This window comes from Scardinius erythrophthalmus, assembly GCF_964197995.2.
Source record: "Scardinius erythrophthalmus genome assembly, chromosome: 2".
NCBI classification, from domain to species: domain Eukaryota; kingdom Metazoa; phylum Chordata; class Actinopteri; order Cypriniformes; family Leuciscidae; genus Scardinius; species Scardinius erythrophthalmus.
This window is the reverse complement of record NC_138222.1, coordinates 46,701,934-46,715,958: the sequence shown is the minus strand read 5'-3', so window position 1 is coordinate 46,715,958 and position 14,025 is coordinate 46,701,934. Positions and strand designations below refer to the sequence as shown.

The 14,025-nt window shown below is 39.7% G+C and overlaps 1 protein-coding gene across 1 annotated transcript in view; it reads left to right on the top strand.

The window, feature by feature from the left end:
• Positions 1 to 297: 297 nt before the first annotated feature.
• Positions 298 to 14,025, top strand: part of zanl (zonadhesin, like) — a gene marked incomplete at both ends in the record, with an annotated part of 46,228 nt that continues 32,500 nt past the window's right edge. Inside the window, 10 exons of the mRNA XM_081389883.1 lie at positions 298 to 371; positions 1,024 to 1,049; positions 1,488 to 1,631; positions 1,903 to 2,165; positions 2,549 to 2,633; positions 2,727 to 2,876; positions 2,986 to 3,150; positions 3,367 to 3,467; positions 3,584 to 3,662; positions 3,745 to 4,347. Coding sequence (XP_081246009.1) covers positions 298 to 371; positions 1,024 to 1,049; positions 1,488 to 1,631; positions 1,903 to 2,165; positions 2,549 to 2,633; positions 2,727 to 2,876; positions 2,986 to 3,150; positions 3,367 to 3,467; positions 3,584 to 3,662; positions 3,745 to 4,347 — 1,690 coding nt within the window. The remainder of the gene's footprint in view (positions 372 to 1,023; positions 1,050 to 1,487; positions 1,632 to 1,902; positions 2,166 to 2,548; positions 2,634 to 2,726; positions 2,877 to 2,985; positions 3,151 to 3,366; positions 3,468 to 3,583; positions 3,663 to 3,744; positions 4,348 to 14,025) is intronic.

The window sequence follows — 14,025 nt, the reverse complement described above, 5'->3', positions numbered from 1 at the left end:
TTCAAAGGTCTATGTACTGTATGAGCTGAAATTCACTGCATCTTCTGATAAACGCTTCCACCCATAAGACGTAAGAAAACAGGGGGAACACACCCTGGTCCTATCACAAACAGTTACTGATTCACTAAACTGGTTTTGCAATGAGCTATGTAAAATAATATTCATGAAAGTGATAAAAACTGAAACACACCTTCTCATGCCCTGCCCCACCGACCCTACATCAACTGACCATTTATAAACTCACAGATCCTTCTCGCCTCTGTCTTTGTGAACCTAACACCATCCATTAATCCAGACATGGGACATCTGGAGTTAATACTAGTAGTAATATGGATAACAGGTTGCTTTACCATAGACAACAACGAGAATAGGTGAGATTCTCATAATTATTCTGTAATTTGGTATAATGTTTCAGCAGTAATGTGAATTTAAACTTAATTTTGGTTTTAAGTATAGAGTCAGTAAAAGATGATTATTGTATGTACTGGCGGAAATAGTATATACATACAAATGCACATTATATATATTAATGTCTATACAATGAACATGATTTATCCAATACTTGTTAATCATTTGCAGTATGCATTTAAATAGAGCAACACGTTTCTAACAATTAAATTAGGAAAACAGGCAAAGACCCCCAAAATTGTACCGGGAAATACTTGATAACATATCAGAGTTTTGCTATTTCTTAATTTTTTGCACAACATTAATGCATTGCCAAGGCATTTATTGTCACTTTCTTACAGTCTTCGTTTAAATTTAATTAAGCATTTACCATCTCATTTAAAAAGCAACTTTGATTTTACACATTAATCATAATGATGGGAACAGATGATAAATGTTAAGGTGATGACTACTGTTATGTAACTGAATTACACTACTTTTCTGCCTGTGTATAAGACATTCTTAAATGATTATCCAGTTAATCTAATATTTAACATGAATATTAAAATATAGCCAGCTCTTTTGTCTTTTTCTGGTATTAGTTAACTCAGACTCAATTATTTCATGTTTTTATAGATATGACGTGACAGAGAGAGATGCTGGTAAGTAAATCATCATATATAATGTTTAAAAGGACAATGATTAACCAGAGAATTAGCACTATAGAAAAATTTCCCGATTTTCCTGACTGTCTGTCACATAAAAAACAAAAACGCACAAAAATGTTCACACTTGCAATCAAGCAAGGACACATTACAAAATGACTTGAGAACTGGTTGTAAACGGGTGGAGTACGGAAGGCCTCCATAAAGCATATCTAAGGTCCATGTCCATTACCAACACATTATGAACATAAATAACATTTATGGCATTGTACAACTGGAAAACAATACAAAAAAGATTAGCATGACTCATTCCTCATTTTAGGACTGTATATGACTTAACACCATATCCTTAAATAATTTTAAATTAACTAGAATTCCACGTGAAGTAAATTTTCTACCACTGAAAACTGAAATGTTTTTCTATCTTTTAAGTAGTGTTGGCCTCCTGTGACTTCAACAAAAATGAAGAACCTTTCTGCAACTTCCAACAAGACACCACAGATAACGGTGATTGGACACGCCATACTGGACCCACCCCGACTCCAGGAACAGGACCTGATGGAGACTATCCGGATGGCTGTGAGTATGAGTGCCAAACCAACAAACAATAATCCAATGATCAGTCACTAAAGATGCACATTCATTGCTGAATGTTTTTCAGCAGCACTTTTTGAAAAATACTAAAATTACAGCAACCACATATGTTTGCAAAATAACAGTGCACTAATTATGTTACACTAATTGAATATGTTTTGTCAGGTAACCTACTAACCTATGAAATGGTAAAGCACTTTTTTGTTACTGTTCCTTGCTCTCATTCATTGTTAAATTGATTCCTTTTCCCCCATAGCTGGCTATTACATATATCATGAGGCTGACAACAGCGTAAATGGACAGAAAGTACGCCTCCTCAGCCCAGTTATTAGTAATGGACCTGCTGAGATCTGTGTACAGTTCTACTACTACATGTATGGCAGTGATGGCAGTAACACTCTGACTGTGCTGGCCAAACGTTCTGGCTCTGAGGAACAACTGTGGCAAAAAACTGGGATTCAGAGCCCGTCATGGCTTGGAGCTTCTGTCACAGTTCCCATACCAACCGGGCAGACTCAGGTACGTGGGTCTGCTTAAAAACAGCAAAAGATTGCCATTAGTGCTAATTCAAGTGTTCATGTAAGGCTCTAGAATTATTCAAAGGCTCTAACATGCATTTTTAAATGAAATACACATGGGTGCCATCCTGATATACCTGACCAAACTGCCAAAAGGATTGTGACCTTTGTAGAAGATTTTAGCTGTTAAATTTCAGTGTGGTCACTGTGCTTGTGGCTACAAGGCTTATGCATTACAGATTGTCTAATCTATATGGTCTTTATCTTCATCATCAGTTATAAAAATAAGTTAGACACTGCTGAAACTTTTACTGACAGAATGACTCCAACAGCATGACAGAAAATTGCCTTTCAGCCTGCTTTACTGTAATTGTTCTCTTCTAGATTGTTTTTCAAGCAATGCGTGGGCCCTCTTCATCATGTGACACTGCCCTGGATAACATTGTCATCAACGAGGGAGCATGTGCTGGTACTTTATTCTAGCCTTATTGCAGGTTACAAAGATACACATTTCATATCACTATAATAATAATACTAAAACAAATTAATTTGTTTTATGCAGGCTGTATAGCTGGGTGTGATTTTGATGATCAAGATTATTGTGGCTGGATAAATGAGGTATCAAATGACGAAATCTATGGTTGGGAGCATTGGACTGGACCGACAGATACACCGGGCACTGGTCCTGATGATGATTTCTCCAAACCAGGACGTGAGTCCAACATTCCACCCTGTGACTTTGTTCAAGACAACAATGATTTTAAGGACTTCCCTATTTCCCAAAATTCCCTATTTTCTCAAACTGTTTCTTTCCAATGCAGTGGGGTCATACTTGTTATTGGACTCCAGCTCTAGCATTGAATCAGAATCCGCTCAGCTCTGGAGTCCCTCTACCTCAGCCTCTGGTTGCCTGCAGCTGGACTTTCATTACTACATGTATGGCAGTGCTGCCAACATGGAACTTAATGTCCATGCAGTCACCACTGGTAAGAGTCATTCTATAGAGTGAAGATTAAGAGTTTATTTAAACATCTTTAAGTTCAAAGGACAATTATATTACAATATCATGAGGATCATATGCACATATTAAAGCAATTAATCAACTTTTAAAAACTGAATGATCAATGGTTTCTAAAAATTTGACAATACAGATTAATTACTGAGATTTTAGCTCAGATTTATTTATTCTTATATTGTTTTAGGTGGGGCACTTGGAGCCCCTATTTTCAGCCTCACAGGGAATCAAGGTCAAAACTGGAAGCCTGCAAGTGTTCGCTACATTGGCACAGCTGGTACAGTGCAGGTCAGTTTTATTCTCTCAGTTAGGAATTTGTGACAGAGCTTCTTTATATTTTTTTAAATAACATATTTTGGAAAAATAGCATGTGTTTACATTGTAATTCATTTTTTTTATTTCAGTTTGTAATTGTTGGTGTTTATGGTGAAACAGACAAGACAGATATTGCTATTGATAGTGTCTGCATTACCAGTTGTACAGGTAGGTGGCAGACTGTTTAATTAATGTCATTTTAAGGCTTTATGTAGCGATTGTCAAAAAATGTTTTCTTGCTTGATTTTAGCAACTCCAACAACACCTAAGCCATCCCCACCACAACCCACTACACCTAAACCAACAACACCAGGTCCATCAACTCCTAAACCATCTACACCCCAACACACTACACCTAAACCAATAACACCAGGTCCATCAACTCCTAAACCATCTACACCCCAACACACTACACCTAAACCAATAACACCAGGTCCATCAACTCCTAAACCATCTACACCCCAACACACTACACCTAAGCCAACAACACCAGGTCCATCAACTCCTAAACCATCTACACCCCAACACACTACACCTAAGCCAACAACACCAGGTCCATCAACTCCTAAACCATCTACACCCCAACACACTACACCTAAGCCAACAACACCAGGTCCATCAACTCCTAAACCATCTACACCCCAGCACACTACACCTAAACCAACAACACCAGGTCCATCAACTCCTAAACCATCTACACCCCAACCCACTACACCTAAACCAACAACACCAGGTCCATCAACTCCTAAACCATCTACACCCCAACCCACTACACCTAAACCAACACCACCGGGTCCATCAACTCCTAAACCAACTACACCTGAGCCAACTACTCCAAAACCAACACCACCAGGTAAGTTAAACTTGTTCTATTTCCCTTATAAATGTCTATCAAGAAATTACAATATTTGTATAGCTAAACAACTCTTTGTGTGTTCCAACAGTGAACTGCCCTCCAGACTCTGAATACATTGATTGCGGCCCAGCCTGTATTCCTACCTGTGCAGAACCCTCCACCAACTGCTCTGGTTCTTGCATCAGCGGCTGCTTCTGTAAACCAGGATTTGTTTTCCGTGGCCGGCGCTGTGTTCCTATTGAGCAGTGTGGGTGCCTGGATGAAGAAAACAATTACTTTGAGGTACAAGAGTTGTCGTTGATGTGAGACTGCATTTTAATCCATTTCTGGGACCTAAACATTTGCTCTAAACTTGTTCTGTATTTACACTCAGCCTGGTGAGATCATTTTTGGAAATGGCTGTTCCAAGTTGTGTCGCTGTGCTGGCAACTACACTTTCGACTGTGTGGACAACAGCTGTGACCCTGTGACAGAAGAATGTCGGGAGGTTGGTGGAGTGCATGGCTGCTACCTTAAAGGTAATGTACAAAAAACCAACAACAATATTCCCTTGAACTATTTTTTAGAATTTTTGAATTTATATCTTTGACATCAAGATATTTTCACTCACAGGAACTTCCACCTGTATTGCTTCTGGTGACCCCCATTACACCACCTTTGATAAGCAGCATTACGACTTCATGGGAAATTGTTCTTACCTGATGTCTGAACCTTGTAACAGCACAGATGTGCCTTACTTTGCTGTATACACAGACAATGAGAATCGTTACAACAATCTTTATATCAGCTATGTAAAAGCAGTTCATGTCCATGCGCTGGGAGTGATAGTGTCCATTCTGAAAGGAGGAACTGTGCAGGTCAGAGAAAAGAACATTAATTTCAATATTACTGCTAATGTACATATACTGTAGACATCTTATTTAGAGGCACATTCAAATGGACAGTTATGTTTTTCTGACTTTTCTCAGGTCAATGGTACCAACGTGAACATTCCTCTGAGTCCTGTCAGTGGTGTTGACATTTTTATGTCTGGCAAGCACTACACAGTGGTCTTGAACTTTGGAGTAACTGTACGTTACGATGGAAACCACTTTATGGACATTAAAGTTATCAAGGAGTGAGTATGGTTCTTATAAAAGTTTTTTTAATAACTATTACAACTTGATCCACTTTTAAATGTTTCTACATGCTTGTGATCATTTTACAGCTATGAGGACAAACTTTGTGGACTGTGTGGGGACTACAACGGAGACCCTAAGGATGACTTCCAGACCCCGACTGGTGAACTGGTCCAAAACCCCAGTGACTTTGGCCACAGCTGGAACACAGACCCTGAGTAAGTTAATATGCAATGCACATACTGTTAGTTCTAAAAGACTCATCTACAGTATGTTATCTATCAATTCATATCATAGATGACTTAACTTTGATTCTGCCTTTCAGGTGTAACAAGCCAGAGGTCGACCAAACCCCAGGATGCACAGATGCTGAGCAGGAGTTGTATGAAGGGCCGGCTTACTGTGGTCTCATATTAGACACCAATGGCCCATTTGCTGCTTGCCATCCAAAAGTCAACCCAAATGTGAGTGAAGTCAAGTCAGATTATTTGAAATGCTTTAGTGTATAATTTTAACCATATAGAAGATACTTACAGATCTTAACCCTGTGTTTATAGGGTTTCTTCCAAGACTGTTTGTTTGATGTGTGTGAGCTGGATGGAGCGCATTCTGCATTGTGTGAAGCAATAGAGTCGTACGTCAACGAATGTCAGGACCGTGGCGTCACAATTGGACCCTGGAGAAACAGCACCTTCTGTCGTATGTCTGAAAAATACATATTCCTCAACCACAAACTCAAACAAAAACTGCTGACATCAGTGGCTTGTACTATTTCTCATATTGTCAGATAGAGTGAAGTTTACGACTAGTACTAAAACACATTCTTCCTCTCCAGCTCTGAAATGCCCACCCAACAGTCATTTTGAGTCATGCGCCCCAATTTGCCAACCTTCCTGTAACCCAATTCCACCAAATCAGTGCACTGGGCCTTGTTCTGAAGGATGTGTTTGTGACCCTGGATACATCCTCAGTGCTGGCCAGTGCGTGAAAGAAGACACATGTGGCTGCAGGCATAATGGACAGTATTATCAGGTAAAGAAACTGTATGTGGAATCATTTAGGACAGTGATTTGGTTTGTTATAGTCAATCAAGTAGTATTTTTCATCAAACTAACATATTTCTTCTCTGCATGGATTTAGCCAGGTGAAGAGTTCTACACCAAGGACTGTGAGCTACTGTGTAAGTGTAACCCCCCGTTCGTTTCCTGTAGCGCTGCTGACTGTCCACCAATGGAACAGTGTGGAGTACAGGATGGAGTAATTGGGTGTTACCCAGAAGGTGAGTACTTTGGTTAAGTCCGTAAATGTGTTTCCATCCACATCCATCAGACTAAAGCAATAATATGTCTTTTTAACATGTGAACAATTTACTCTGAAATAATTTTTTGCATCATTTTGTAATCAAATCATACATGTGATTGTATCTTAACTTTGTCTAGCCTGTACGTGTTAATCAGACTACAACTGGTCTCAGTGCTGTGTGCATGCTTTGAAAGATGTGACATGGAATGTGTATTTAATTCTTCAAATACTCGATTACGTATTGTGTCATGCATACTTGGACAAAGAGCGGGAAAATGTGGCTTGACTATGCATGTTGACTGTACATGTAAATGTACGTTATGTAATATACTGTGGTCAGGTCATAGCACCACATACTTTATTTTTCTTTTTTTATTATTATTATTATTATTCCTCTTCAATATTACATTATTATACAATATACTAAACAAACTACATATTCTTTAGCCCTTAACAAATGGTTGATTCATTTATAAAAAACTTAATTTCTTTTCACAATCCCCCAGGATCTCAAGACTGTATTATCTCTGGTGACCCTCATTATTACACCTTTGATGGCAAATACTACAGCTTCATGGGCACTTGCACCTACACTCTGGCCCGCACCTGTAAAAACAACACTGGTAAGCAATGGCCAAGACAGGGTGCAAAGATCCAAAACATACAATGAGTTTACAGTGCTTTGGTTATCAGTAGTCTTTATGGAGTAGCACAAAAATCCTATTTTGATTCAATATGCATGAAATATTCCTGAAACAAAGTTCAAAAGCTTTAATAGTTTAAACTTTAAAGTATAATCAACTTTTAAAACAACTTTACTTTCCTCTCTCCTGGGTCTGCAGGCCCCTGGTTCTCCATAGAGGGTAAGAATGAAGAGAGAGGAATTTCTGGTGTTTCTTACCTGAGGAAACTGTACGTGACTGTTGATGGTGTCACTGTGACAATGATGAAAAACAGGAGAACTCTGGTCAGTATCCACAGCAGGAGCCATCATTAAACCACCACTGAAGTCATTCTGTAATCTTGAGATCAACAATTGAGATTTTAAGTCAACAGTTAAAATATATTTTAGTTTTTCTGAAATTTTCATTTCTGAGATTAAGTAAATGGACTATGGACATAATAGTTTTCATCTTAAATATTTTCTTTCAGTTGTTCCTAATCTGTTCATAATCACAATATCTCTGTCTATTTTTCATTTCCTCAAGAATAATATTTCCTTTACAACAAAAGAAAAAAAAAACTCTCAGTTCTTCTAGTCAAAGATAACATTAGTCTTCAATCCATCTCTATTGTTTATCTCTTTTTCACACATCCAGGTAAATGGACTCAGAGTGTCCCTCCCCCACTCGCCATCTCCGCTCATTTCTCTGTCTCTTGCTGGCCAATATGTAATCCTCACAACTTCGTTCGGCCTGGAGGTGAAGTGGGACGGCAACCATTACGCCAAGATCTCTGTTCCCAGGTACTAAAACTCTGAAACAGCCTCATTGAAATATATACACAGTACATAACTCTGACCTGAAGAATTTGTCAGGAAACACTAAGATCCACCATGATTGTTAAGGGTTATAGGATTTGAGTAAATCCTGCAAAAAACAAAACAAAAAGTGTCTTTAGGGAAACGAACATCTTTACATTAATCTCTCTCTCTTTTTTCCTCTCTCTCATATTTTATCAGTTCCTACTATGACCAGATGTGTGGCCTGTGTGGAGACTACGATGGAAACCCTAATAATGACTTCACTAAGCCAGATGGCTCCCAATCTGACAGCTCACATCAGTTTGGCGACAGCTGGCAAACTGATGAGGACGAGGATGCAACGTCAGTACCTCTTTCTTTTCTGCATTTTATCAACTGCACATGCAGGTGCAATGGACTTAGGCCAGTAAGACTGTGCATGTAAACCTCACTCCCCTAGCTTCAAGAGGCATGTTAGCGACTGACGTTAGAGGCTGCTGCCGTTAGGGTCCTTGTTAGCGCGCCCGCCTCCCACACCGGTTCGAATCCCCCTCGGAGCGGGTCGAGTAGGACCGGTTACATTTGGTGCAGTTGAAACGGATAAGAGTGAGGTTTAGGGGGGCGAGTGTAACGCATGTAGGCCAGTAAGAGCTGTGTGTGTAAACCTCACTCCACTATCATCAGTCACTAGTGCCAGAGTCTGCGTTCTTAAGTGTCCTTGTTAGCACACCTGCCTCTCACACCAGAGTCCCCGGTTCAAATCCCGCTCGAAGCGGGTTGAATAGGACTGGTCACACAGGCAGCACAATGTTTTGAGGATCAGGTCGATTTCATATGTTCGATGATGTTGTGTTTTCAGATGCAAGCCTGACCCTGGACCTCAACCACCCTGTGATCCTGTGCTGGAGGGTGAGGTGTCAAACCCAGAGAACTGTGGGAGAATAACTGACACAAATGGACCTTTTAGGTTAGGACTTATCAAACCATGAAATTTCCAAATACTGCTAATAAACAAAGTTAAAATAATTTTTAGTGCTTAACAAATGTACACTTTCTCTTACATTTGCTCCTCACAGAGACTGTATAAATGTGGTGGACCCATTGCCGTTCTTCCAGAGCTGTGTGTTTGATATGTGCCGTTATCAAGGGCTGCAGCAGGCCCTTTGTGACCAGCTTCAAGCTTACACTGATGCTTGCCTGAGTGCAGGTGCACCTGTCCATCAGTGGAGGGAGCCAGGCTTCTGCCGTGAGTCACACTCTCTTATAGGATGCATCATATTGCAGTGTATAACGTTTTAAACATATACTAAAGAAGTACAATTTGGCTCATCACTGAGGGAAGAGGACATGAGACTGGGAAACTACATACTCCACATTGCATCCTCACTTCAGCCTTAATTTCACAGTCATTTACTGATGCTTTACCCCTTTTTTCTACAGCTCTGGTATGTCCTCCAAACAGCCATTACTCCATATGTGTGAGCTCCTGTCCGGAGACATGTCTGGGTATCAATGGACCACCAGGCTGCAGTGAGAAGTGTGTAGAGGGCTGTGAGTGCGACCCTGGCTTCATCCTCAGTGACAACAAATGTGTTCCTGTTAAAGACTGTGGCTGTGTGGACCCCTCAGGCTCCTACCACCCAGTGAGTTTAAAACCAGGGCCGACCCGTGGGCTTCTGGGGACATGGACAAGATTATGAAAATAAGACCCAAAACTTTGATTTCAACATTCATGAAACCACTGCAAAAATGACAGACATTCCTCTCAATGTGGCCATGTTTAGGTGAATGAGAGCTGGTCTCTGGAGGGCTGTAAGCAGAAGTGTACATGTGAGGGTGGAGGAACTATTCAGTGTTACGACACCAGCTGTCTTCCTAATGAGAGTTGCCAACTTGAAGATGGAGACTATGTCTGCAAACCAAGTGGTAACAATTATATTACTCATTTATACATAATAATGTTTTGAGCACATGTACGGGTACATTTATTTACACATATTAACACATCGTGAATATACATACATGCAGTTATACACAAACCAATTGAAACTCCTGACAGATCTGGAACTTATATTTCTCTTTAGATATAAGAATTTGTTTTGTCTCTATTGACCCTCATTGCCTCCTCTGATAATAAAGTAGATCACTTCATGAGTACCTGCTCCTACTCTATCAAAAAATGACAAGATTTGTATAGCTAAACAACTCTTCGTGTGTTCCAACAGTGAACTGCCCTCCAGACTCTGAATACATTGATTGCGGCCCAGCCTGTATTCCTACCTGTGCAGAACCCTCCACCAACTGCTCTGGTTCTTGCATCAGCGGCTGCTTCTGTAAACCAGGATTTGTTTTCCGTGGCCGGCGCTGTGTTCCTATTGAGCAGTGTGGGTGCCTGGATGAAGAAAACAATTACTTTGAGGTACAAGAGTTGTCGTTGATGTGAGGCTGCATTTTTATCCATTTCTGGGACCTAAGCCTTTGCTCTAAACTTGTTCTGTATTTACACTCAGCCTGGTGAGATCATTTTTGGAAATGGCTGTTCCAAGTTGTGTCGCTGTGCTGGCAACTACACTTTCGACTGTGTGGACAACAGCTGTGACCCTGTGACCGAAGAATGTCGGGAGGTTGGTGGAGTGCATGGCTGCTACCTTAAAGGTAATGTACAAAACAACAACAATATTCCCTTGAACTATTTTAATTTTAATTTTTTTAATTATATCTTTGACATCAACATATTTTTCACTCACAGGAACTTCCACCTGTATTGCTTCTGGTGACCCCCATTACACCACCTTTGATAAGCAGCACTACGACTTCATGGGAAACTGTTCTTACCTGATGTCTGAACCTTGTAACAGCACAGATGTGCCTTACTTTGCTGTATACACAGACAATGAGAATCGTTACAACAATCTTTATATCAGCTATGTAAAAGCAGTTCATGTCCATGCACTGGGAGTGATAGTGTCCATTCTGAAAGGAGGAACTGTGCAGGTCAGAGAAAAGAACATTCATTTCAATATTACTGCTAATGTACATATACTGTAGACATCTTATTTAAAGGCACATTCAAATGGACAGTTATGTTTTCTGACTTTTCTCAGGTCAATGGTACCAACGTGAACATTCCTCTGAGTCCTGTCAGTGGTGTTGACATTTTTATGTCTGGCAAGCATTACACAGTGGTCTTGAACTTTGGAGTAACTGTACGTTACGATGGAAACCACTATATGGACATTAAAGTTATCAAGGAGTGAGTATGGTTCTTATAAAAGTTTTTTAATAACTATTACAACTTGATCCACTTTTAAATGTTTCTACATGCTTGTGATCATTTTACAGCTATGAGGACAAACTTTGTGGACTGTGTGGGGACTACAACGGAGACCCTAAGGATGACTTCCAGACCCCGACTGGTGAACTGGTCCAAAACCCCAGTGACTTTGGCCACAGCTGGAACACAGACCCTGAGTAAGTTAATATGCAATGCACATACTGTTAGTTCTAAAAGACTCATCTACAGTATGTTATCTATCAATTCATATCATAGATGACTTAACTTTGATTCTGCCTTTCAGGTGTAACAAGCCAGAGGTCGACCCAACCCCAGGATGCACAGATGCTGAGCAGGAGTTGTATGAAGGGCCGGCTTACTGTGGTCTCATATTGGACACCAATGGCCCATTTGCTGCTTGCCATCCAAAAGTCAACCCAAATGTGAGTGAAGTCAAGTCAGATTATTTGAAATGCTTTAGTGTATAATTTTAACCATATAGAAGATACTTACAGATCTTAACCCTGTGTTTATAGGGTTTCTTCCAAGACTGTTTGTTTGATGTGTGTGAGCTGGATGGAGCGCATTCTGCATTGTGTGAAGCAATAGAGTCGTACGTCAACGAATGTCAGGACCGTGGCGTCACAATTGGACCCTGGAGAAACAGCACCTTCTGTCGTATGTCTGAAAAATACATATTCCTCAACCACAAACTCAAACAAAAACTGCTGACATCAATGGCTTGTACTATTTCTCATACTGTCAGATAGAGTGAAGTTTATGACTAATACTAAAGCACATTCTTCCTCTCCAGCTCTGAAATGCCCACCCAACAGTCATTTTGAGTCATGTGCCCCAATTTGCCAACCTTCCTGTAACCCAATTCCACCAAATCAGTGCACTGGGCCTTGTTCTGAAGGATGTGTTTGTGACCCTGGATACATCCTCAGTGCTGGCCAGTGCGTGAAAGAAGACACATGTGGCTGCAGGCATAATGGAAATTATTATCAGGTGAGGAAACTGTATGTGGAATCATTTAGGACAGTGATGGTTTGTTATAGGCAATCAAGTAGTATTTTTCATCAAACTAACATATTTCTTCTCTGCATGGATTTAGCCAGGTGAAGAGTTCTACACCAAGGACTGTGAGCTACTGTGTAAGTGTAACCCCCCGTTCGTTTCCTGTAGCGCTGCTGACTGTCCACCAATGGAACAGTGTGGAGTACAGGATGGAGTAATTGGGTGTTACCCAGAAGGTGAGTACTTTGGTTAACTCCGTAAATGTGTTTCCATTCACATTAAAATAGGATTTCAGTCAGACTAAAGCAATAATATGTCTTTTTAACATGTGGACAATTTAGCAATTTAGTCATCAAATCATACATGTGATTGTATCTTAACTTTGTCTAGTCTGTACATGTTAATCAGACTACAACTGGTCTCAGTGCTGTGTGCATGCTTTGAAAGATGTGACATGGAATGTGTATTTAATTCTTCAAATACTCGATTACGTATTGTGTCATGCATACTTGGACAAAGAGCGGGAAAATGTGGCTTGACTATGCATGTTGACTGTACATGTAAATGTACGTTATGTAATATACTGTGGTCAGGTCATAGCACCACATACTTTATTTATTTTTTTATTATTATTATTATTCCTCTTCAATATTACATTATTATACAATATACTAAACAAACTACATATTCTTTAGCCCTTAACAAATGGTTGATTCATTTATAAAAAACTTAATTTCTTTTCACAATCCCCCAGGATCTCAAGACTGTATTATCTCTGGTGACCCTCATTATAACACCTTTGATGGCAAATACTACAGCTTCATGGGCACTTGCACCTACACTCTGGCCCGCACCTGTAAAAACAACACTGGTAAGCAATGGCCAAGACAGGGTGCAAAGATCCAAAACATACAATGAGTTTACAGTGCTTTGGTTATCAGTAGTCTTTATGGAGTAGCACAAAAATCCTATTTCGATTCAATGTGCATGAAATATTCCTGAAACAAAGTTCAAAAGCTTTAATAGTTTAAACTTTAAAGTATAATCAACTTTTAAAACAACTTTACTTTCCTCTCTCCTGGGTCTGCAGGCCCCTGGTTCTCCATAGAGGGTAAGAATGAAGAGAGAGGAATTTCTGGTGTTTCTTACCTGAGGAAACTGTACGTGACTGTTGATGGTGTCACTGTGACAATGATGAAAAACAGGAGAACTCTGGTCAGTATCCACAGCAGGAGCCATCATTAAACCACCACTGAAGTCATTCTGTAATCTTGAGATCAACAATTGAGATTTTAAGTCAACAGCTAAACTATTTTTGAGTTTTTCTAAAATGTTAATTTCTGAGATTAAGTAAATGGACTATGGACATAATAGTTTTCATCTTAAATATTTTCTTTCAGTTGTTCCTAATCTGTTCCTAATCACAATATCTCTGTCCATTTTTCATTTCCTCAAGAATAATATTTCCTTTACAACAAAAGAAAAAAATCTCACCGTTC